Here is a 24,885-nt window from a genome sequence, read left to right on the forward strand (position 1 = left end):
ACTATCATCCAGTCGGTCTTCGACAATTTGGCAAGCAATTGTACAGTGCTGTGCCTGTTCCTGACTCACGCGATCAAGCGATCACCCGGCTTTGCCATGCCCCACCGCCGCGAGACACTGACATCATAGACACAAGACCTGAATTCCACAGGTGGATTCTGCATGGAGTACAGAGTACGGAGTAGATTCCTCTTGCAAAGGAAGCTGGAAGCTTGGCCCCCTTGCTCTGAGCCATCATCCTCCTGCCGATTGGCTCAGCCACTTGGCTCGTTGGCGGTGTTCCCCGTGGCATGCATGCTGCGGGACACCCGGAGCTGGAACGGGGTCGAAGCTTCGACCTCGCTGATTTAATTCCCAGACCTCTGCTGATGGACACGTAGACAACATTTCTTTGCTTTGCTCCATACTAGTTTCTCTCCCTGGACTCACTACTATGGGCTGAATTGCGATTTCTCGTGTTCTTGTCATCCTGGATCGTGCACAGTGTCCCTGAGACCGGTAGGGAGACTGCGGACCGCATGTCGCAACTGTTGATGTGAATGAGCAAGCCGCAAGGTCAGATTGAACCTGAAAGATGGCTCCTATTGAGGAGGACGGCTTGTCTGTTACCTTTTCTAGCGGCAGGGAGGGGCCGCCAGATCTCCGTCTCCTCCATTACAACGATGTCTACCATGTCGAGTAAGACCTCGCCTTGACAGTTTCTCGTCGAGCCTTCCTAGGAGGTCTACTAACAGACTGGCGCTCTTTCAGACCTGGCTCCTCAGAGCCCGTTGGCGGAGTACAACGCTTCCAATCCGTGATCAACTACTATCGCTGCGGCCCTCGATTTGAGGGACTGCCAGAGCTCCTGACGTTCTTCTCCGGTGATGTATTCAACCCGAGCTTGGAGAGCACAATTACCAAAGGGCAACATATGATTCCATTTCTGAACAATGCGGGGACGGATGTTGCATGTGTCGGGGTAAGTTGGGTTCTGTTCATGCAGCTGCGGGATTCGATATGTTGACTCTCCAGAATCACGATCTCGATTTTGGAATCGCCCAGTTCAGACACCTGCGGAACCAGTGCAAATTCCCTTGGCTGCTGGCTAATGTCCTCGACCCTGCATTGGGCGAGAATGTTCCGCTGGCCAACTGCGAGAGAACGGTGATGTTGACCTCTTCGAATGGAATCAAAATCGGGGTCATCGGCTTGGGTGAGCGAGAATGGTAGGTCGGCCTTTTCAGTTTTCGTTCACTGTAGGAATACTGAAGTGGTACTTCTACAGGCTGGACACGATCAATTCTCTGCCTCCCAACCTCATCTACAAGTCCGCTTCCGAAACGGCAATGGAACTGGTACCAGGCCTGCGTGAGCAAGGTGCTGAAATCATCATTGCAGTGACGCACCAACGCGAACCAAACGACAACAAACTTGCGGAGAAGACGCCACCAGGCCTCATCGACATTATCCTCGGCGGTCACGATCACTACTACGCCCATTCCGTGATCAATGGCACTCACATCCTCCGCTCGGGATCCGATTTCAAACAGCTCAGCTACATCGAAGCCTGGCGCAAAAGGGAAGGTAGAGGGTGGGATTTCACCATCACGCGACGAGACATCGTTCGGAGCATCCCCCCAGACCCCCTGACGAATCGTCTCGTGACGAAACTCACCTCGGCCTTGAAATCGAAACTGGAGAAGCCGATTGGCTACACTGCGAGTCCCCTGGACGGTAGATTCACCACCGTGCGCACGAGAGAGTCGAATCTGGGTAATTTTGTCTGCGACCTGATGCGCTTCTACTACGGTGCTGACTGCGCCATCATGGCCGCAGGCACCATCCGGGGCGACCAGGTGTATCCCCCGGGGATCCTGCGACTGAAGGACATCCTGAACTGCTTCCCCTTTGAGGATCCGGTGGTTGTGCTCAAAATTAAAGGCAAATCGATTGTCGACGCGCTGGAAAACGGGGTCAGCCAGCTCCCCTCGCTCGAAGGTCGATTTCCCCAGGTATCGAATATCACATTTGGATTCAATCCATCAGCCCCGACAGGCTCGAGGATCTGCTGGGTCAAAGTAGGCGGGAAGCCGATCGAGTTGGAGAAGGATTACGTTCTAGCAACGAGGGGGTACATGAGCAGGGGCAAAGACGGCTATGCGAGCTTGCTCGTTAAATCGGCGGGCGGGGAAGTGGAGGAGCTGATATCGGAGGAGAATGGCATCCTGATCAGTACCATCTTGCGGCAGTACTTCCTGAGCCTGAAGGTTTTGGGCAAGTGGCATCGCTGGAGCGCCAGTTTGCATCGGCACTGGGATGGCGTCCATGGCAAGCTGCATGCTAATGGGTGGCTCAAAACTCCCTCTCCTGCTGTTGAACGTGCTCCTCCTAGCTGGCGAAAGCCGGCGACGGCAACGGCAGCAGCGACAACGGCATCAACTCATCGAAAATCAGCTTGGCCGAAGATCCGTCGCTACGGTCGCTATCACCGACAGAACAAGCCTCACCATGCAAAGCTAGCAGCAGCACCTCCAAAAACAGCAGCAACGAAAATAGAAGAAACGACTGTGGCAGAAACAACAACAGCAGAAGCCTTGTCGACACTGTCATCCTCCTACTCCTCATCAGACGACTCCTCCTATGCGACGACAACAACGACCACCACGACAACGACCTCTTCCCCCCTTCACGATGGCCCAGTCATGGACTCCGAATCCGACTACGAACCCGAGATCCTGACCTCCCCGCAGGAAGAGCTCAACTACATCACTTTCACAGCGAGGTCGCCCGCAGAGGAAGAGCGCCGCCTGCGGCTGGCGCGGATGGTGATCCGGAAATGGATGCGACTGGCAGGGATACAGAGGAGCAACGCGGGCTGCGTCGATGACGCGGACGAGGAGTTCACGCCGTGCTGGACCCAGGGGATTGCGCCGAGGGTTGAGGGGAGGATTGTTGTCGTTGACACTGCGGCTGCTTCAGTAGTTAATGGTGGTAACGGTCATGGCAGCAGTTGTGACGGGGGTGGTATGGGGGGACCAGTAGCATCTCGGCGTTAGATAGATCAGGTAGATAGATAGACAGACAGACAAATAGATACGTAAATGGAAGATATACAGTCTCCAAGCAAAATTTCAAAATTTTTGGTAGTTCACCCATGCTACTTTGCAGCACGGAGTTGTCTGGTGGCTCATGCATTTTCAATGCTCGAAACGGAGTATGGAGTATTTATTATACTAGCTAGGTACTTTTATATATAATTACACCCCGGCAAGGTTAAATAAAACTCAACCTAACTACCCAGGCTATTTTTATTCTGTACCAATTGTAAAGGACGCTAAAACGAAAACTTTGCTTGGAGACTGTAGGAAAAAAAAATAATATTCAGCAGACAATCAATGGTTGTCAAAATGTCGTTAAGAGAGAAGAGAATAAAAAAAGAAGCCGAGCGTGCCAGGGGTCGAACCTGGAATCTCCTGATCCGTAGTCAGGCGCCTTGCCATTGGGCCACACGCCCTTAACTTGATATTAAGAGCGGCGGTTAGTGATTTTAGAACCAGAACACAAAATAGAAATATGTGCGGAACTACCTAAGTAATATTATTATTACGATTTTATATCCCTAGCAGCGTCACAATCCACGTGGTATCGAATGAATGAATAAAATTGAATCAAATAGAATGCTACATTACCGAGTTAACTAGCTAGCTCTCAGGGGGAAAAGAGAAGAAACTTGTTTTCTTCCCTTCAACAGCTGGAAAATAAAAATAAATAAATCGCCTCTCATTATTATTATACACCGTGGTGTATCACGACCCGACACACACGCAACCATGACGCCGGACCAGATGAGGGGCATTGATAGACAAAAGGCAGATAGATGTTGATTACTTAGACACGTAGTGAAGGGAAAAATGAAGAAGCAAATTAGAATAGAGGAAAAAAAAATAGAAAAGTAACTATAGAGGTATCGTTATAAGAAAGGTCATCTCAAAAGCCGAAAACAATAATAATAAAAAAAAATGTGAAGAGAAGAGAAATATCACCCGAGAGAAGTCATCTAATCTCGGTATATGATTACCGTCGCTCAGTGACTGTCCATCTTCGCTTCTGGACCGGCTCACGTTCCCGCGCGATAGCCGCACTGCTCCAGAGGCCGCGCTGCGACTTGGGCTGTTCTGAATCAGGGTTGGCCGTCTGGGACGTGTTGTTGCCGTTTTCCGGCTTGGAGGAACCGCTGGCCGACGCCGGCTGGCCAAAGTTGGAGACAATGTTGTCACCATCCTTCTCGCCAGATTCCGCCACGCTCTCGCTGGCCGTTGGAGACAAGGCACTCCACAGGCCAGTGACACTACTGTGAGAAACATGCCGGGACTTCGTGGTCGCGGCCCGTTGCAGGCCAGCCCCACGAGGGGCCGCCGAGTCCTTAGGGAACTTGAAAGGTTCATGAGGGCTGACCGGACGGTGACGATAAGCAGATATTGAAGACGAGGAGCGGTGGTGGATAGTCGGGGTTTTTAGTGGCGGAACAGACGATGGCTGATTCGGTTCCGGTCGAAGGTGTTCCGTCGAGGCGATAAACGAAATGTCGTATTCTCGAGAGAGAGTAATGTCGAGCGATGACCGGCGACGCTGTTCTCCTTGCTGTGGCAGTTTCTTCTCCGCGATACTCGGGACAGCATCCTTGTCTTCTATGATATCCTTCCGGACGGCCATCGTCAAGGAGGCCATTGGCACATCTAGGAGGACTGGCCGACTAGTCAATGCCCCGATCAGAGCATTACATCCAGCCCCATGGGTCACTAAAACTAGTACAACGTCCGTGAAATCCTCGTCGGAGTCTTCTGGACGGTCATGTTTCCTGTACCAGTCTATCATGCTTTGCAGACCGTTGCGGAAGCGCAAATGCATCGCGCTCCATTCTTCGCCATAGTCGCCGCCACTGCCCCAGTCCTGAGGCTCCCGCATGCTGTCCCATTGATAGTCCACGTCCACGCAGGCGTCCCTTGCGTGGGCGACGTAGCCAGCCGGTATAGGATCTGACGGCGATATCGCATAAGACGGGGCAGGTGGAATATATCCCTCGCTAAAATCGTCGTTCACGTCCGAGGTTTTCCTGGATAGTATGTCGCGGATAGTAGGGGGTCTGGTAGTCGGCCCAACCTGGCCGTCATGGGTCTCTGGTCGTCTCTGGTTCACAAGAGAATTGGCCATCGCGGCCATATTTCGGAATCGACCCTCGTCATCGTCCTTGTCAGGCGATGTAGGATTCGAGTTGCTTTGCCAACCTCCAGGGAAATGCCCGGAGATGGACTTGTTGCCCGAATCATGAGTTCGGTGTATGCCCTCCCCGCGCCTCAGCAGTTCCGCTTTCGCGCCTGCCACCATCATCACGGAGCTCGGTGGAGGGGTGATCTGTTCGAAATACTCTGGGGAAAGCCATTCGCCCAGAAATGCGTCGATTCGAAGGAGAGTCTTGGGCACACCCTTTTGCGAAGGTGGCTGACCGTTCTCCTTCTTTTCCTCCGCGCACTGCTCTGCATTATCCTCTGGTTGCAATAAGGGAGTCGATTTCGGTGAAGATTCCTCCAATCCTGGCTCTGAGGAGGATGATGCATCGCAGCCAGGTTTCACATTACTGCTCTTGGATGTCCGGTGATACTGACTCAATCCCGCGCTGATTGCGATTGCCGTCTGGACACACCGGAGGTAGGGAGAGGAATGGATGATAACCTTGTGCTTCCGAACACTCGTTGTGTTTGTATGGTGTGTGTGCGTGTCCTGCCCCGAAGCTGCTGCTTCGACTGCGCCGTTCTCTGCTCCATTCGAGCTGCACGACGGAGATTCCTCTCGAGCCTGTAACAGACTGGCAATACCAGCACCGAGCGCGCGTCCTTGAGTCCACCCCCCGTAGGCCAGAGGAGGGTCGTAAGGGGTTGGGGAAGTAAGATGCCACTTTTTGTCGACGGCGTCAATCCGCGCGCCGTGTCTATGACACCGTTCAGTCGACCAGCTCTTTGCTAGGACTATAAGTGGTAGGAAGACGCATACCTGGCGATAAAGACCACAGCAGGGGGTTTTCCCATTGTTCTTGCTAGCTATGGGTTGCGTTCGAGGAGCAGGAGTGGTAGTAGCCTACCACAGTAGAAGATCTACCCCAAAGTTCCACGTTCGTGGATTCAATTCGCGGGGTAGCTGCAAGGCGCAGTTGCCCAACTTTGCTGTCACCCGCCTGCTTTCCTCATGGCGTTGTCAAGTCAATCGAAAGACTGTAGAAAAACCGGTAGCACAGCAGCCAAATGTCTGTACTGCTGCGCAGCCTGCGTTTGCAAGGCGGTCAAAGAAATCTATCCTTTCTGAGAAAGGCTGAGGTTTTTGTGTCCCCTCACCGGATCCTGGAATCAGTATGTGCTGACATAAGCAAGCGGGGCATCGGCACGTTTCCCGGCTGTTGATCCTTCTTTATTTATATCAGCGCCCCACAGCGTAAAGAACCTCTCCATCATACCTAGATATTCCATATTGACGAAGATGCTTCGATAGGATGATAGCTATCTAATATTGATGGATTTGGGGAAATATACCACTGGCATCTCGATTAAATCGAAATCCTCTCATTGCTATTTTGAATAGAGATTACGCCAGGGTTTATCTTCTTTTCAAGCAAATGGAATTTTCGATCGTTAAGTGCTGCTCTGGATGAATACGCGCTAAGCTGTAACAGCACTTGTAAAATAAATGGAATTTTTTATGTTTGTTGAACCTTGATAGTCAGTTGTTGTACAGGACAGGACATATGATCCTCGCGCCTGAACCGGAAACAAAGGAGGAGTCGCACAGGTCTTGGAGGATCTAGTGTCGAGGATCCAGGTGTTGAGCTGCGCATTGCTCTCCAGGCAGTTTAAAGATGGATTTATGTGTGGAAAAGTCGTTCGGACTTCTTATGCGTAAGATCAGATTTGGCAGAGATTATGTTATGTACCGTATATATCTCGATGTCATCTTCCCTCTTCCTACCATCCTTCTATCCATCTCAAAAGAAAAGAGCAGTGGTACTAGTCATAATAGAAGAAAATAATGGGAATAACAATGTCACATCCATACATATCTCACGTTAATACATATCTCCCTCACAGCACCCGTTTCCGAAAGGTGACATACAGGTCCCGCGTTGGATGCAGGGCAGCCGGCGCCGGCATATTGATATTGATCGGCGGCACCTGCGGATTCTCGATAGCCACGCCTTCCGGCGTTGACACTTGGATCTCGAACCGGCGCAGCGTGAGGCCAACAAACATATATATCTCCCGCTCCGCAAAAAACCGACCGGGACAGTACGTGTGTCCGCCCCCGAAGGGGAAATAACCCTTGGATCGCACCATGGTCGGGTTCTCGATGAACCGATACGCGTTGAATTCGGTCGGATTGGCCCCGAAGAACTGGCTATTGAGCTGGAAGTTGCGCACGGGGCCGAAGATCTGGTTGCCTTTGTGGATGATCTTGCCCCCGATAGTGCAGTCCTGCACGGCCGTGCGCACGGCGGTGGATGCGTTATACAGCCGCAGCACCTCGTACCATACTGCCTGCAGATGCGGGCACGATGTCAGGAGCTTGTCCAGATCGCACGAGCCATCGTCCGTGCAGCATGCGTCGGTCTCTTTCTTGACAGCTTCCAGGAGGGTCGGATTGCAGAGCATATGAGAGAACATCCAGAATGCGATGTGGGGAGCATTGATGTTGGTCCTGTTTAGGGAATGAATCTACTTTAGCATTCCGCATAGCGTAGTCTTAGGGTGCTGACTTACGCCCAACAGACCAACATCACCAGGCCGACTCGATCTTCCTTGGAGAAGTCCAAGGCCTTAAGCTCCTGATCAATAACGCGGAAGAGCCAGATGGTGTTCTTTCTCTTGGACTCGGGCATCTCGTAGTATTTGGCAAGCCCGGCGACGACACGCCGGCGTGCCTCGTGGAGCTCTGGCGCCAGGAAGTGAGGGAAATTGTAGAACATCTTCCAGCTGACGTCTTCCCATGTCTGGTAGAGGCGGATCAAATCGGGTTCGGCTTCAAAGAGCTCTTCACCAAAGAAGGCTCGGAACGCCGATCGCGAGACAATGTAGCGGCAAAATTTGCCCAACGCCACGGTCATGCCATCTCCCGAGGAGTGAACCGCAAAGTGGTCGTCAAATCGCTCAAACTTCAAGAGCTGCTGAAGATAGGTCAAGTACGTCTCCTGAAGATGGTTCAGACGCTCTCCGGGGAGCAGCTGCGTCTTGAACCAGTCGCTCTGCAAGTCTATGTACGATTTCTTCTTCGGATTTGCGTTGTACAGGAGTGATTTCTCTCGCGTGATATCGTCCCGGATGAGGCTCGCTGGATCATGTTTGTAGGCCTTCTCGACGTTGGCTGGAGAGATGCCAAACGCGGTGAGCAGTCGGGAGGTGAAAGGATCGTAGCTGAGCGCAGTCGTGTTCTTCCACACGGCGGCGATATCTGCCGTATTCCGGATGACGACCGTCGTGCCACCGCCAATTGTGAGACCGTAGAGCTTGTCTCCCTGGAAATATTTGCTAGAGAAATCGTCAGCAGGGCTGGGTGGAGACCAGTGGAGGTAAATGGGCCGTGGCGGGATTCGTAGCATATAGTCAATTAGGTAATCCAAAGAAAATTTATTATAAAAATTTTAAATTAGCCAATTGAGTATAAGAATATTTAATTTGAAGTCCACTTCATATAGAATTTCGCTGAGATATTATTTAATTAAGCAATCAAGTTCTGCGGCAAAATGGGGGGCGTGTGGATATTAATGCAACGGAGCACCATAAGATTCATATCACTAGATTTCTCATTTCATTCCACATAAACATGGATGACTTTCTCTCCTCTAAATCTGCCAGACATAATGTGTTGATCTCTGCAGCCTCTGACCGTGGCAGAGGGATCCAGAAGTACTCTGTAAATCGTCCTGGGGAGTCTAGAATATGACTGTGAATTATGCTGGGTCCTTATCCACTGGGTCAGCTGGCCCGTTCCGTGGGGGTGGCCCGAATAGGCTAGTTCACGGGATCTAGAGCCGAAACCGGGCCAACCAGCGCGTCAGACGGGCATTTTGCTGCATGTGTGCGACATCGTGGGGTTGGCGCGCTTTCCTTCTCCAGAGTCCCAAGTAGGCAGGTATGTCCAGGGTAGGAAGGTAGCCGGGGAAGCCCTGGAGGCGTGCTGGAATCCACCCACAGACTCCCATCCTGCCTGTCTCATCGCATCATCCCCATTACGGTACCTTAGGTACCTCATCTTTCCATCTGCTGCATTTTCCGCATCTCCCAAGAATCCTCTTACTATCATTCCTGGGGTGCCCTCTGCTGTATGTATAGGCACCCTGGAGGAGGGCGATTATTGAATTGATTGGATGCCGACGGACGCGGCTGCCAACTGACAACTTCTTGGTCACTCGCTGCATCGACCGCATCACATCCATCCTGAGCGCTCTGCCTCCAGCCGTTCTTTTTCATCACATGCCATCGCCTATCTTTGCTCGTCGGTCTTTCTTTCGCTGCTGCTTCGTGCTCGTCCCTACCACCGCTCCTTTCTCGCATCTCTGTCGCACGACGGTCCGAGTCTTCGCCCTGTGAAACACGCCAGAATTTACCGGAACAGTGGAAAAAGTCTCTCATGGCCCGAATAGCTGTCTCTTACGTGACGACGTCAATCATCTGCAGATCTGAATGTGTTATCGGCACCGTTCATGTCTGATAACAATTATCGCGCCGCGCTAGTCGACCACTGTCATCCATCTCCGTCGCTTATTTCATCGACAGTCTTTCTCAGCCTTATCATCCCAAGACACTACCATCATGCGCTGGTTCAGGCTCAGTTCCCTCGTCGCCGCCGCCTTCAGCTGTCTGCCGCTGGCCTCCGCCACCCAATTCCTCGAATCCGATTCTCTTGACCCGTGCATCGCCGACTCCCTCATCACCGCAACCCTGTTCAATGTCGTGTTCACGCCAAATAACAATACTCTCCAGTATGATATCATCGCAAACAGTACTATCACGGGAAATGTCACCGTTGCGCTGGAGGTCATCGCCTATGGATACACGGCTGCAACAATCGACATCGACCCGTGCAACAGCGCTTTATCCACCAACTTCTGTCCCATTCAAGACATCGGTCCCATTAGAATGGTAGCCAGTACTCCGGTTCCGGATGATATTGCCTCGAAAATTCCCGGTATGAGATTGTGCCATGTCTTCTTTCTGTTCGCTAGCTAACGCGACTGTCTCACACAGGGATCGCATATACCATTCCCGATCTAGATGGAATAGTCCGCATCTACATCAATTCGACCGATCAGCATCGAACAGTGGCCTGCGTTGAAGCGCAGCTGTCCAATGGCAAAACGGTCTACCAGAAAGCGGTAGGCTGGACGCTTGCTGTCATCGCCGGGCTTGCATTGACGGCATCGGCCATCGCCTCAGGGCTCGGCTTTTCCAACGCTGCCGCCCACGTGGCCGCTAATGCGCTCTCCCTTTTTGGATTTTTCCAGGCTCAGGCTATGTTTGGGATGGCCTCGGTTACTATGCCACCGATTGTCGAGGCGTGGACTCAGAACTTTCAATGGAGCATGGGCATCATTCGGGTGGGGTTCTTGCAGAGTCTCAGCACCTGGTATCAAAGGTCGACCGGAGGGACCCCGTCAACAGTCCTCTCCTCCCTTTCGCAGATGTCCGTTACCGTGCAAAAGCGTTCTGTCGAATTCTTCCATGACGTGGCCAAGAGAACATCGGCCCATCTTGTGGCGCGGGATGATACTTCTGCGCTTGATGGGACAAGCACAACGGTGGTCCGGGGCATCGACCGCGTCGGCTTCGTAGCCAACATCGAAGAGACCAACATCTTCATGACTGGCTTGATCTTCTTCGCGCTCTTTGTCATGTTAATGATTTTGTTGATTGTTCTGTTCAAACTTTACACGAAATTGGCCGTCAAACATGGCTGGATGAGTCATGGAGCATTTCAAGATTTCCGAAATGGTTGGACGAGTGTGATGCGGGGAATTCTCTTTCGATTGGTAAGCCGGAGGATCTTTCCGTCTCTCTCTGTCTATATCTTTTTTTTTGTACCGTCAAAACTAAACCAGCGTGGTAGATCTTGATTGGTTATCCTCAAATGGTCGTTCTTTGCTTGTGGGAGCTCACCAGGCGGGACTCGGTGGCCGAAGCGATCCTGGCGGCCATCATGTTTGCTTCGATGACCGGCGTTCTTGCTTGGGCAGCCCTCAAAGTGATCAGACTGGCCAAACGATCGGTTATGATGCACAAGAACCCGGCATACATTCTCTATTCGAACCCGAAGTTTCTTCATACGTGGGGTTTTCTTTACGTGCAGTACCGCGCCAGCGCTTACTATTGGGTATTCCCGGCCCTCATCTACATCCTCGTCAAGGGCGCCTTTATCGGGCTCGCGCAGCAAGCCAGCGTTGTCCAGGCTGTAGCACTGGTGATCATAGAGCTGGCTGCCTTGATTGCTGCCGCCGTCTTCCGTCCTTGGATGGATCGGAAAACGAACACGTTCAACATCGCCATTCTCGTGGTTCACTTTATCAACGCTATTTTTCTACTCATGTTTACCTCCGTCTTCAACCAGCCGGTACGGATCAGACATCCTATCTTCTCATTCCTGATAACAAATATCAACTTCATCCTGACTGACTTGTTTCCTTTTCCAGGCTATGGTAAACGGTGTGATGGGCGTTGTCTTCGCCATCTACAACGCGGCGTTTGCACTCGTCTTGCTGATCATGGTCCTGGTTTCGGCGATCTACGCCATCTTCTCCAAAAACCCTGATCTCCGTTACGAGCCGGTCCGGGACGACCGTGGTTCTTTCATCCGATCTCAGACGTACCTCAAAACAACCGAGCTGGATGCACTGGGAGCCACGGCCCGAGGGGAGACGAAAGTTCGATATGGATTGGATTGATCAAGTCGTGCAGTGCCAGAAATCTTGCCATTTACATCATTATCTATCTTACGGAGACGTCAACCATGGACCATGTTTGGAGAAGTACTGTACTGTACATATTTCGTACTGACATGTTGTGTACATATCGAATTCGTTTATCCTTGTAGTCTCTGTCTCTGCATCGCATTTTTTCTTGTCGTTCTGTTTACACCTGGGATTCTCTGGTCTTGATTTTGATCGTCAGCTAGACTGGCTGGTTCCAGCTGGAAGTTTTTCTTCTGTTTCTTTTCTTTCTGTAATTCTTCCTTTCTTCTCTCTTTTTTTTTTTCCTTCTTTCCCCCCTTCTTTCTTTTTCTTTTTTCTTTTTTTTTTTTTTAATTTTTCCCTTCCCTTTCTCCCTTCTTTCTTCTTGGATAGGTTTGGATAGGATAAGGATAGGTCTCATCTATTTCGACGGCACAGCGCAGCACTGCGCTGCGCTGGATAAGTAGGGCTCTAATCATCATCATCATCATCATCATCATCACAATCATCAGTCGGACTTCATTCACTCCATTGCCTTTTTGTCTTTTTTATTCTCCCGCTTTCGCGTGTATCGATCGGGTGGAAATCGTATTCTACATGTAAAACCGGACCGGATTTCTGCGAGCATCTAGTAGGCAGGTACCTAGTCCTCCAACCCTTCTCCTACCTTTCTTTTTTTTTCCCGCGCGTGCCTGAAGGTATTCAGCTCACTGATCGTGCTGCGCCGACCTTGAGCTTTTTTTTTTCCTCTTTCCCCCTGTTTTGAAGCGCTTACTTAATAGTATAGTATAAGAATAAGACCGCTCAACGAATCATACTTGTTCAACACAAGCAGATATATGAAAATCACATAATGTGGATGTGGATGTGGACATCGATAAGCTTGGCATCATTTTTTTTCAACGCACTGCCATTTTTTTTTAAGAACACTTACCTACCTATTTATTATGCAGATTTTTAGTTAGGGGCTGGCTGGCTGACGGCACCAGAGAAGAAATAAGAATGAGAACAAGAATAAGAAACGAATGGATCCAAAATCAGAATTTCTTCTCAGAGACACTGCTTTCTGAAAGTGAAAAATACAGTGCCGTTCTGTTTCAACTCTTCTACACTCAACGCCTGATGGATTTGTGTGCAAGGTCTAAATCCTGTAAATCAGACCAGCTAGCTCACTTGGCAACACCTACCTCGTCAGTACTCCAGCACTATAAGGGGAAGTATTGAACCTCGTATAACTAGATATGGCAGGGCAGTCAAGCTGACTTGAGGTCAGATTCCGGATCAAGATCTCCGTCTACCACATCTGAATAGGATGAAGAATGGACTCTCTTAGGGTAGAGCTCGCGTATTGGCCATTTTGGAAATTTGCAACAACAATTGCAATCGACAATTCTGTCTACCAACCGTATACTTCTTCATATTATATACAGAGCGTCCCAACTCCCCATACTAACGAGCGTATCACGGTCCGTCACCACACAAAATCAACAAAAAGGGAATGACCCAGAAATATCAAGGTGGCATTACAACATTAATCATAGCATGGCCATCAAAACACCAACGTCATCACCACATTAGAAGCTAAAGAGCTTAATCGAGAAGGAAAGGGAACAATAACAGAAAAGACATCGCGTCGCCGCCTCACAGAATCAGAAGAGCGGCCAGACCAAGGGCACCAGCGGCTCCACTGCCCACAGTGGCCATCGGGTGAGCACCAGCTTTCGAAGAGCTGGTGGAACGGGCCTTGGAGGGGCTGGGGGTAGCACCCACGAAGTTGGTGTCACGGTTGGTAGCAGTGGATCCGGCGCTGGAAGTAGATCCAGAGGAAGACCTGGAGGTACTGGTAGCACCGGAGGGTTTGCTGGATACGGCACTGGTGCGAGTGTACAAGGTGGTGCTGCCAATCGTGCTCCTCAGGGTGGAGGATCCGGAAGTGATGGTCGTCACAACGGGCTCAGTGGCGATAGGGGAGGAGGGAGCACCGGTGTGGGTAGCACTAGGTCCCTATCATTGTGTCAGATGAGATGGTCATACAAAAGCCCATGAGACACTTACCGAAGTCGCAGTCCCAGTCTCTCTGCCAGACCCTGAGGCTGTCGGCGAAGGTTTACCACTAGTAGGGGGAGGAGGCGTACCTGAAGCCTCCCCAGTAGTCGAGCCAGATTCTTCCGCAGCTGTTGGAAGGGCACCAAGTTAGTTTTTTGTCTATACTTCACATGCAGCAGGAAACCATATTGAAGATGAGATGGACATACTAGCAGAGGAACACAAAGATTGAGCATACGCCTGAACCTCGCCGACGTTCTCTTCGGGGCAGGCCTCCACCGTGCAGTCGTGAATGCCGTATCCAAAGTCCTTGTTGGCGCACAAGCACCCCATGTCGTTCTCCTTGCAGCCCAAAGAGCCGGCGAGACCCAGCATGTTGTTCAAACACATTTGCTGCATGCATCGACCTTGATCAGCCACAGACGCTGCAGGACAGTTGTATCAGGAGTTTCTTACCGCACACTGAGAAATTTCTGGGTCAACAGGCTGAGCGGTGGCTGAATCGGCTGCCATGCCCGCCGTCGCGAAGAGGACGATGGAAAGAGGAGCAATGAACTTCATGGTGCTGGTGAGGAGTAGATGGATGTGGTATCGAAGTAAGATGTGTCTCGAAGATGATGCAGATATGAAGAACTGGAGTGATGTTGATACGGGAGTCGTCAAGGATGGAGAGTGAAGATGGAAGGGTGAAGAGGAGCGGTTGAAGAAGCGGCTGGCAACTATATACTACTGAAGGAGGGACGGCCAACGAGCTTTCCTGGGCAGGAAGGACTATTGTCATCATTTCTCCGACCTGCCTTCCCTCTTTTCTTCCAATTACTGCTGGTCTGCGTGCTTTTGGCAACTGCAGACAAGCCACCACACATGGCATTATCTGTGGGTCACTGCGCCTCCTTCCCTTTTCCTCCCAGATCCGGACAGAAACTAACTGCCTGACAGGTGGAAAGCTGCACTTCTCTGCTAGAGATCCACCCCTTCATCATAGGAGCAATGAACGGGTTGTCCGAGGAACTACCCTAGGTACACTCGCCACCAGGCAAACCACTAGAGACTTATACAATTTAGACCCACGATTGAGTTTTGCGTCCAGAGTGATTTCTCTGATCTGCAGGCAATAGTCGTCCGTCTCAACCGCATCATCATACACCTGGCTGCGGGGAAAGCTTGCTCCTGGGCGACACACGGAATTCGTTTACAGTTCTTCAGACTGTACAGTACTTTGGCATCCAATGGCAGTGGCTTCCCTTGGACCGTTACCCGTACACAATTCCGCAATGTTTCCGGAGACTCGACAGGTCTAAGAAGGGATGAATGTCGTTCTGTTCAATTGACCCGAGAGATCGGGCTTCTCCCGCACTAGCGGGAGTATACTCTCGAGCACGGCGAGGCCTTTACTTGGTTGCTACTCGGTGAGTGTAGCAACAATCTGGGTGGAGCAAGGTGATCCGTTGCCAGGTTCGATGTTTTCCTCTCGATTTAGGTCACTTGAGAACACTCGAGCCGACAGGTCGGTTCGAAATTGGAATTGTGTTGGCTTACGGTGCAACTACCTAGGTACCAATCGAGTCATGGACTAGTGAGATCGAAATCTCGCTAAGCGTCATCGAATGTGAGCCTGCGCCACTGCATGCAGATCGGCATCTGCAAACCATCGAATGAGCCCCCGCAAATGTGGCCCGCCCCAAGACACCAGCCACAGATCTGGTGTTGCTGGCCCGATCGAGATCCACTGAGGAGCTGATCATCGCCCTAAGCAAAAAAGATGGGGCCGATGCAAGCGCTTTTGTGACTTGTCCATGAAGTTTACTAATGTCGGTGTCACACCGACTCTGGCGATCGGATCACAGTGGACGGTGCTTTCATCACAAATACGGTACGCAGAAGCCAATTCAGCAGAAAAAGCGTCGTGCACATCGGCTTTCGCACTCTGTACAGAGATAAAAGGAAGATCGTTCTCAGGAAGTCAGCATTCAGATAAGGTTAGTAGTGGCCGACCTTCTTACTACATTCTACCACGATCCAGAGGACCGACGGTGGAACACCCAGTTTACCCCATCGTCCCCTAGGACTACGGAATACTCGATACGGGATGTGATTTCCTAGTCCCAGTAGCTCGGCCCAAGGGGTACCAATCTCTCATCCATTCTCCCTGCGATTAACTTTGGAACCGTCGAACCTTCTCTAGGAGACTGCAGCCGCCAGCCACATTTTCAGTCGCTTTGTCCTGAGCGCTGGGCGAAGTTTCAAGCTCGAAGAACATGTTCGCAATGGCGGTGCTTTGAATGAGTGCAGACTGCTTAACCTTCAAAGCTTGACAAGTCGATCAGGATGACGTGAAACAAGTTGTGATGTGCCATAGTCAATCTAGATTTCTTCGTCACACGCGCAGTACATTCACTCCCTCCACGCTATGAGTACATGCAGGTGGCTGCATGTCTCGTCGCACGAGGTTGAGGCATGACTGGAGAAAAAAACAATTTCCGAATAATTGTGCATTCGACTGTTCCGAATGATAGTGATACGCAAGAAAAAAAATTAGTGCTTGTGGCGTAGCTGGATGTGATAAGACGACTACCTAGGTTGCCGGCATCGGCATTTGCGGCCCACCAAGCCTGTATGGATACTGGATACTATACAACCTTGCTAGCCAGATGGAAGCCAGTCTCGTCTGTGGCTACGCAAACTGTAGCTTGTCCAGGAGACTTTTTTTTCTTTTCAGGTTGTTATTGTTCTAGAGTTAGTCAGAACTTCTCCAGGAAAAATGTACAATAGATTACAGATGAAAAATGTTGTTTATGACTGCACTCACACACTTATGCAAGGGACGATCGATCTCATACTTTCTCCATAGGAGCACAAGTTGGAATAGTGTTGAACAACGCAACTTAAAAGGCTTTTTCCATGGTAACCATTCTCCGAAATGAAAAGAAGGGGAAGCCACTTGGAGACGGAACCTGATAGAGGATTTGATTAGCAAATGGCCACTTCTCTCCAGTCAGACTTGTGGACGGAAACGAGAGGATAACTGAATTTTGACTAGAACTAGAACTCCTAGTATAACATGATAAAACAGTGACGATTAGAAAAAATGAAGAAAATAGGAAAACAGGCTGATTTTTACCCCCTAAAATCAACATGGTCCATTAGCTTCTATCTCCTTCGTTTGTTTTGGGTACATGGTTGCTTCATGGGTGAGATCACCCCCTACCTGGAACTCCCAGGCGCTGATAAGACTACATCCTCGAAAGAACGATATATATATATAAAACCTCCTACTTGTGTCTTGTATCCTATATATTATTATGTCACTTTGTAACAACAAGTGGACTTCGTGTATCCCGGAAAACAAGAGAGCCTGAAATACTATTTGGGCGTAGATTTTCCATTCTGCGCAGTCTTTTTGTAGTTATTAGGGTCTTCCCAGGTTTCGATAGAAATGTTGAAAGAGGATGGCATTAATTAGATTAATTCAAGGCCTGGGGTACAAGTTTTTTTTTTCCTTATACTATTGCACTAGTCCTAGTTCCTACAAATGTTATTTGGTTTTCTATTTGGTCATTTTTTTGCTACACAGATGCTGGTAATGATAGACATAGATCTTTTGTACAGTACTATATTTTGTTTTCTAGAAAATATTTATCTTTCTACGCAGGGTTAGCAAGTAAGAAGAGCCCCTGTGAACTAGTTAAGTAATTAAAGATAGTTCCTGAATGGTGACTTGACCAAATTGGAACACTTTGGGGCCAGCCATGGATCACGAAACTAAGAATGCAACCATTGATCGCATTACCAGGGCCAATCTAGTACTGTTTATGGACTTTCCAATCTCGGTAAAAGGTCATTATTATAAAGGCTCAAAAAATAAAAAATAAAGGGTTATATAGTATTACAAGCTAATTAATAGCTCGGCTGCCCTTGAGGACGGGAATGAAGCTCTGCAGTATTAGAGGATAAAGGTGTTTTTGCACAGTAAACTAGCTGAGTAGACACTACCAGAAACAACGCTTGTGTATCTCAACTTCAGACAAGGGAGCGTCTACTTATTAATAACCTCGTAAGGTTTTTCTTCCGGGAATTTGGGGTCGGCACGTGGTCTTCCGACTCTTTCAGACCGGACATGTGCCATTAGATATGCCTGCAAGCAACATGCGACAGGGCTTACTGGACTGGGGATGATGGCGAATCTGGGTTCGAGCTTGTCGCTTGACGCGAACAATGGACGACCTGAGACTGCAAGGCCAGAGAGCAGCGAACCTTCCACTGCGGGCCACGCCTGCAAGGAATGCCGGAGGAGAAAGTCAAAAGGTAGTCAACCCTACACTCAACCTTCTTTGCTACGGGCTCCGCTGATGTTGTTGCCCGGTACTGCCAGTGCAACAGAATGATGTTACTTTCTTTTTTTCAAGAAATAAAAAGACGATGTAAGCGAGTACAAGAAACGAGTCAAAGAAAGAATAGAAACAGAAACAAACAAACAAGAGGCTAACCCTGACCCAGGTAGATAGGGACTTAACTTCTCTCTTGCCTGCATCTGCATCCTTCTATTCAACCTTGATGTCTGTCTGGATAACCTGCAGAAGAAAAGTAAGCATCTATCTATCGATATCTCGTTCCGGATGCGTTTGGCTTGACTTACGTGCTTCCACCCAGTGATCCCTTCCCATTTCCCTCTGACGTACATCTCGTAACTGGACGGGGATTAGTTTTTTTTTCGGGTCTCGAATTTGTAGGTAGTGCATTGTAGGGTGGGTACTCACTTCTCATCGGCGCTGATCCTATCCACGAGTGTCTGGACGGATTTATACTTTTCAATACAGTCATGCCACCTCCAAGGGTTGGCGTCCGCAGCTGCCTTTTCCTGTATTATTTCCAGACAGTGTCAACAACAAAAAAAAGTTTGACGCACTGACATGTAATAAATAAATGCGACTGGGGACTGGGACTTTGGCAAAAGTAAGGAATGCATACCCGAAACTCATTCGTGTATCCGTTGTCGATATCATGATACACACGTTGCCTGTTGTGACCACGGAGGAAATTGGGGTTCTCATTGTTCTTGCCGCCCCATCTTGTGAAACCTGAATTTTATTTGGATTAATGTTCGGTCTGGAAGAAGGGGATTCGACATTTATTTCGATTCGAACTCACCTCCAGTGAACGTGAGCTTGGGGATAAGCCTGATAATAGGAGATGTTTTAGCGTTTCGTTCATAAATGTGTGGCTGCTTCGACTGCAAATGTATGTATATATAACACGCACATACCTCACTTTCGCAGTGTATGTTACTGAGACCCGTTGCTTGTAACCAAGGCAGTGGATAGTAGTCCTCAATGACTTGCATGTTAGCTCATCTGATGCAAAAATATATGAAATGTACTGTCGGCCGAACTTACTTCCTATTAGCTGGACAGACGACAGGATAGTCAAAGTTGACACCGAACTGAACTTGGTTCTCTTTAGTATTGGAAAACGCAGCCGAGGATTCGAATGCTGCCTGTCTCAGGAAGATTATTATTACTGTCACTGCATGTCCTGACGTTGTTGGAATCACGAACCTTGACATTTCCTGAAAAGACGCAATCTAGGCCGACTTTGGTCGAGTACCTGGTATAAAAACGGTCAAAATCGTTGAACACGGCTAAGAAGTGAAGTTGATCATACTCCGCGCTGATCTTAGACATGAGAATGTTTGTGTTTGAGACGGTTTCAGTCTGTGTTGTTTGCAAGCGTACGTGGACCAGAGCGCTATAGGTAAGCGCGTTAGCAACATCTGGCAATACATTGCATAGTGGGTTCAATCATCATGTCATACTCTTCATCTTGCCGTGGTCCTTGGACGGTATCGATCTAGAGCATATCAGCAGGATATTACAAAGTTTACGGGTTCAGCAATGATATCATACTTCGAACGGTTCAAGCTCCTGAACAATGGGATCGTCGAATACAAAGTCCGAAAATTCTGCCTTCCAGTCGTGGAACCTCAAGCTGGTGCGGTGCGCGCTCTAAATCATCATTTTAGTCGAAAAAAAAATCACAGTCAATCCGAAAGGCAAGACACGTACGTCGTAACCATCTGGCTGATCCAAATTGCAGAGAAGGTGAGACCTTGCGTTGCCTTGCGCGGTGGTCTCGAGTGCGAATTTGGAATCGCTGCATATCCAAGACATGCCGAGAAGGCTAGGCAAATTAACATCCTCAATATAAAGCCAAAATAACGGTTAAACAGATGATAAGTTGTGGCTACGTACTTGGCCAGATCTGCACAATCCACGCGCAACTTCTCGATGACTCTCTTTTCCATATCAGAAGTAATGGAAGCACGGTCAACGTCCTAGAGTTCGAGTTAGAAGATCCTTCAAGGGAATGTAGTGCCAAACATGGCTAAAAAAAAAAAGAGAGAGAGAGAGAGAACCTTTATAATGAATAAGTTCTGACAACGTCTGGATGAATAAATTTAACATAAGCCTCAATCTCAGAAATATAGCTTAGGACTGGGTCTGCTAACCGTATATTTTCATACAGGCGAGGCGTCTTCTCTTGGAAAGCGATCCAATGCTATTGATGGATTAGTGATTTGCCAAAGCAAAGAACAATTGGAATTCTCGGTGTATAGTATACCTTTTCCTTTTCGTCAAACTCTCCGCAAGCCTCTCTAAAGTAGGACTCCTTGGCCGTATCGATAGCAGCAGATAGCTTTTCGACCGTGTCGATCGTGTAGTCAGCGACGCCACTCAACACAACGTTTCCGTACTTGTTCATAGTCTGCCTGTTCCAGACTTCAACTACAGTGTGCAGGAGAATGAACTTGGAGCGTTGATGTGCGAGGACATTGTCTTCAAGACTGTGCCGTGCCGTATTCACCCGGTTTCGGCCATCAGCTTGCGAGATTTTGAACGTCTTGACGTTGGCTTCGAAGTCGTTCAGAGTTTTCCTGGCATGCGCCACGAGCTTGGAATCGAGTTCACTCCTGAGAAGGGTTTTGGAGATGGCAATGGAATCCGCCTCCATTTTGAAGTCTTCTAATCGGAGTCGGATGATCCGAGCAAGCTCGTTCTCCAGATATGTGAGGAACTCTGCGTGCACTGCTTTTAAGAAAGTCGTGAGCGTCATAAAATAATGAATACCTTATGGGTGGGGCCAAAACCTGTCATATATTCCCTCCTGAAGTCCGCCTTTAGAGAAGAGACTCGAGCGTCAAATCTAGCCAGAAAATCGCTGGCCAGGTTGCCGCTGATCTTCTGCTGCTCAAAGTATTGCTTAAACTGATCTCTGTAGGCAGTTGCATCTGTAATATCATCAAAGCTGCTGGGCTCCTCCTTTGGCTTCAGGGAGCCATTCAGCTGGGTCTGATAAGCCAGAACCTGCCTTTCTACAGGTTGCATAAGGGCTAGTTAGCCCTTCGTCACCATTTGTTCTGGTCTTCATGCTTACCAAGCTCTTGGTTAATATGCTTTCTGATTTCGTCTCCATTTCTCTCGAACTGCGCTTTCGCCATGACCCTGGTATCCTTGACCTTCTCCGCGTAGCTTTTTTTAACGTCGATTGGCCTTTCCCATAGGTACTTGATATCGATGGTGTTATTGTACTCCGAAATGTTGGAAAGTTCGAGTACATCAGCGCCACTCTCCCACTTTGCATCTTCGCCAACCGTCGTGGAATCGGTGAGTTTCTTGAGCGCGGTTTGGAGTGAGTTGATACTGGTGTTGTCCAGTTGAAGTACCCAGCTCTTCCATTCTGCTGATATGGAGTCTCGTAGGGTAGCCTCCGCTGCGGAGAACCCACTCAGGTATGTCTTAGAAAAGTCGCTTGGGAGTGCTCGCTCATCGTACGCTTGAATTTGATCTTTGTATTCATCGACCAGGTGCACCTTGAGCTGGTCCAATTTTGATGTCACGACAGCAGTCGACACCAACTTGTTGGGAAGCTCCTCGCGGAGACGCTTCTCCAAAGATCCTATGAAGTTACGGAGCTCAATCTGGGCAAATCTTTTAATCTTGAGGAGATTAGCCTCGAGAACTGCGTCTTTCTGCGGTTGCGACTCATCCGTAAGAAGGTTGCATGTATTGCTATATTCATGGTCAGATTAATTTTGACACGATATGAAGTATGATTCTGACCTGATCTTCTGTGGTGTGAGGTAGATCAAGGAGTTTCGTACATTAGCGAGAAGAGTCCGGATGACTCCGTCAAGTTTCTACGAAGCTCTTTTTGTCAGTTGATGGATACACATACATTCGACAGTAAATACCGACCTCAGTGCAAACGCGTGTTGTGAGAAGCTCTCGACTGTTGTGCAATTTGTCGCATTCTTCCTTGAAATCACGGCGAAATGCAATACATGCCTTGTTGATGGCTTCGTTCTCAGCATCTTGCCAGATGTCTGGGATATGGAGCTGTCCTTCTTCTTCGAGTTGATTGATTTCCTTGACAATGGCGGGAACAAAGTCTGCAATAGATTGGCCAGTCAACGATTTCCCAGCCACTAAACGCGGAGCCTTCAGTTTTTTCGAAAGGTCTGCGCGAATACTGTTAAATCTCTTGACATAGGAGTCTATGAAATCATCGAGGACTAGAAACTTCTTCTCCTTCTTGTTGATTTTCTCTTGTACGCCTTCTTTGAGGGAGTTCCCATTAAGGACATGTATCTGTGAAAACAGTTGATTGAATTAGCCGCAATCAGAATCCTGTACATGGTCACGTACCGAAACGTCCTGGAATTGAGAAAACACTTTTTTGCGGATATCGTTACGCCTCCTTACGGCCTGTGAGGTGCCACGTTCAATGCCCAGAATATTCTTCCTGACTGCGTCCTCTTCTTGATGTCAGTGCGTAGATCAGATCGGTTCTGTGCTAGGACAGCGATGCGTACCGTCATCACCGAGAGTGTACCTATCAAAATCGTAAGAAGAGATCCATCACACGCGGGTTGTGGTATTGGCGTAAACTCACTTATTGATGATAATCATGAGAGCACCAAATTTGGGACCAGAGATTGCTGGGTCATCCCCCAAGTCGACTTTGTCAGCTAATTGTGTCGTGAGTGCTAGACTCGTGAGAATTTTGTCTTTTGCAACTTCAGTAGTGTTGAATATGACTACACGAGAGCAAAGAATAGCCGGAGTGAAGAGGATGATGCTGCAATCTGTCAGTGCTTTTTACGATCGTCAGCGGGCACTTTTACGTACTCGTAACGGTCACCTTGATCCCCTTGGCCTTCGGTATCAACGAACGCAATCTTTTGATTTCCAAGGTCTGGCACCACCTTTTCCCCCCCGTCAGTAGTAGAAAACTCCTCAACTGTCATTACCCTGTTTCCGAGGTCGGTCCCTTGAGTCAATGATCTTAGCAGGTAATATTCAATTCAAGCGTTTAGGTAGTTGCAGTACCTTTGGTGAATGACTCTCCCCCAGGGGAAGAGAGAAAGAGCTCCGTGGTTTTGCAACCAGCAAGAAGATTCATCAGAGTTGACTTGCCACTTCTTGTTGGTCCCATGATGCTGACTAGGTTGAGGGGTTCAGTGATTGAGCGGATGTATGCGTTCGTCTTTTCGCGGCACTTCAGAACATAATGCTCGTCATCGTTCTCAGAATGATCTTCGACTTCGAGCCAACGCATCGACCTCCCCGTTTCCTCCGTACCATTTTGTTTGTTTCCGGTGGCAGATTCACTGCTGTCATTAGTTATATATCAAAGTGCAGTGCCAGAAAAAAAAAGATATACCTCGCTCTGGCTGTCGGTTTTATCAAAGGGCCCCCATGTTTTGGGTCAAATGTCCTCAGCCCACGTCGAGTAGCTCCTGAGGTCGGCTCGAGTACTACTTGAGAGCCCAAAATGTTAACATCCCCGACAATAATACCATGAACATTCGCACCGCTTTTTGCTTGTTGCAGGTCGGCGGCCAAGATCCCCTACCTTCTGCTCCCATAGCTGCGTTGTAGGAGGTACAAGATTTGGAACGATTTAGCGGGTTGAGGTCCTTCAACAGTGTTTGAATTTTGAAAGCCATATTTGAAAATGGTGATGACCTGGTCGAGCTCCTTTCATTCAACCACCCATCAAGTACGATAAGTCTCTCGGCACATCCTAGGGGTTGGAGCTGGCTATGCTGGAACTATGTGCAAAGACGCTATCAGCCTGCATCTCAACACTCCTGCCGGCATCATCCAGCAGGTGCCACGTCACTTAAGATACCATATCTCGGCTCCATCAAGCTGTCCTAGAAATCTCTCGTCTTGTCATTTAGTAACGTTTATTCGGAAGGCTAACGGTTCGGCACGCTGAGAACTAGGTTTTCTCTGATCAAGGGCTCTCGTTGGTGACTATTTCAGGTAGAATCTGAACAGACTGCGAGAATGGCTGGCTGGGAAACACCCAATGTCAGCGTCAAGTTTCGGAATCGCCTGCAAAAGGCCAACGCACGCGTGGATCTGTACATCGTTGGCGGTCATGAAACCCATGCTGAATCCCTGCATGTCGATCACGTTTTGATGTTAGCGTTTTCTTGGAGGACTTTATACGCTGTTAAATGGTGCCAGCTTTCATTGCGCTTGCAACTTCCAAGATTCCTCTTTCCGGTCTTGATTCGTCGATATTAAGACTCGATGCGGTCTGCTGGTCTAGTCGCTAGTATCCTGCAGCTCATTGGTCTACGACGCCGGCTATCAAATTCCTCAACGCTGTAATGGATGCTCCTAAGGGTCGGGCGGGACTGGCCGAAAAGCCACCAGTGCAGATTCAAGATATCGGGGGCAAAGTCAACAGACCGACTGTCCATTGGCATCCGTTTATTCGCTGTGCTAGAAGGGGACCCTTTGAGTCTATTTCACGAAGCAAACAGTAAGGCTGAAACTCGCGACGCCAGAGAGTGGGAAGTT

The 24,885-nt window shown here is 49.1% G+C and overlaps 6 protein-coding genes and 1 non-coding gene across 7 annotated transcripts; 2 read left to right on the forward strand and 5 right to left on the reverse strand.

Moving 5' to 3' along the window:
- Positions 1-574: 574 nt before the first annotated feature.
- VTN77DRAFT_4730 (uncharacterized protein) lies at positions 575-3,038 on the forward strand (the record flags this gene model as incomplete). Its single annotated transcript, XM_069420822.1, has 4 exons — positions 575-678; positions 751-961; positions 1,015-1,208; positions 1,268-3,038. 4 exons carry the CDS (start codon positions 575-577, stop codon positions 3,036-3,038), a joined length of 2,280 nt encoding a protein of 759 aa, XP_069277493.1.
- A 386-nt stretch (positions 3,039-3,424) lies between these two features.
- Positions 3,425-3,496, reverse strand: VTN77DRAFT_t85. Its single transcript has one exon. It is a non-coding gene; the product is annotated as a tRNA-Arg (tRNA).
- A 560-nt stretch (positions 3,497-4,056) lies between these two features.
- VTN77DRAFT_4731 (uncharacterized protein) lies at positions 4,057-6,065 on the reverse strand (the record flags this gene model as incomplete). Its single annotated transcript, XM_069420823.1, has 2 exons — positions 4,057-5,968; positions 6,031-6,065. 2 exons carry the CDS (start codon positions 6,063-6,065, stop codon positions 4,057-4,059), a joined length of 1,947 nt encoding a protein of 648 aa, XP_069277494.1.
- A 1,044-nt stretch (positions 6,066-7,109) lies between these two features.
- VTN77DRAFT_4732 (uncharacterized protein) lies at positions 7,110-8,620 on the reverse strand (the record flags this gene model as incomplete). The annotated part of the gene is made up of 2 exons (XM_069420824.1): positions 7,110-7,722; positions 7,785-8,620. The coding sequence occupies 2 exons, from the start codon at positions 8,618-8,620 to the stop codon at positions 7,110-7,112; spliced, it is 1,449 nt and encodes a 482-aa protein (XP_069277495.1).
- A 1,213-nt stretch (positions 8,621-9,833) lies between these two features.
- VTN77DRAFT_4733 (uncharacterized protein) lies at positions 9,834-11,959 on the forward strand (the record flags this gene model as incomplete). The annotated part of the gene is made up of 4 exons (XM_069420825.1): positions 9,834-10,209; positions 10,269-11,050; positions 11,128-11,628; positions 11,708-11,959. 4 exons carry the CDS (start codon positions 9,834-9,836, stop codon positions 11,957-11,959), a joined length of 1,911 nt encoding a protein of 636 aa, XP_069277496.1.
- A 1,647-nt stretch (positions 11,960-13,606) lies between these two features.
- Positions 13,607-14,572, reverse strand: VTN77DRAFT_4734 (uncharacterized protein; the record flags this gene model as incomplete). The annotated part of the gene is made up of 4 exons (XM_069420826.1): positions 13,607-13,969; positions 14,021-14,139; positions 14,221-14,404; positions 14,468-14,572. 4 exons carry the CDS (start codon positions 14,570-14,572, stop codon positions 13,607-13,609), a joined length of 771 nt encoding a protein of 256 aa, XP_069277497.1.
- Positions 14,573-18,552: 3,980 nt separating this feature from the next.
- VTN77DRAFT_4735 (uncharacterized protein) lies at positions 18,553-24,205 on the reverse strand (the record flags this gene model as incomplete). Its single annotated transcript, XM_069420827.1, has 28 exons — positions 18,553-18,582; positions 18,648-18,699; positions 18,769-18,869; positions 18,980-19,089; positions 19,160-19,188; positions 19,275-19,337; positions 19,405-19,505; positions 19,567-19,615; positions 19,673-19,756; positions 19,824-19,858; positions 19,915-20,013; positions 20,074-20,188; positions 20,260-20,342; positions 20,424-20,451; positions 20,517-20,566; positions 20,630-21,093; positions 21,156-21,380; positions 21,443-22,077; positions 22,129-22,205; positions 22,264-22,656; positions 22,714-22,823; positions 22,881-22,900; positions 22,961-23,146; positions 23,197-23,338; positions 23,398-23,678; positions 23,732-23,828; positions 23,924-24,122; positions 24,203-24,205. 28 exons carry the CDS (start codon positions 24,203-24,205, stop codon positions 18,553-18,555), a joined length of 3,861 nt encoding a protein of 1,286 aa, XP_069277498.1.
- Positions 24,206-24,885: the final 680 nt, after the last annotated feature.

Source organism: Rasamsonia byssochlamydoides, assembly GCF_041956645.1.
Source record: "Rasamsonia byssochlamydoides strain NRRL 3658 unplaced genomic scaffold VTN77scaffold_33, whole genome shotgun sequence".
Classification (NCBI taxonomy): domain Eukaryota; kingdom Fungi; phylum Ascomycota; class Eurotiomycetes; order Eurotiales; family Trichocomaceae; genus Rasamsonia; species Rasamsonia byssochlamydoides.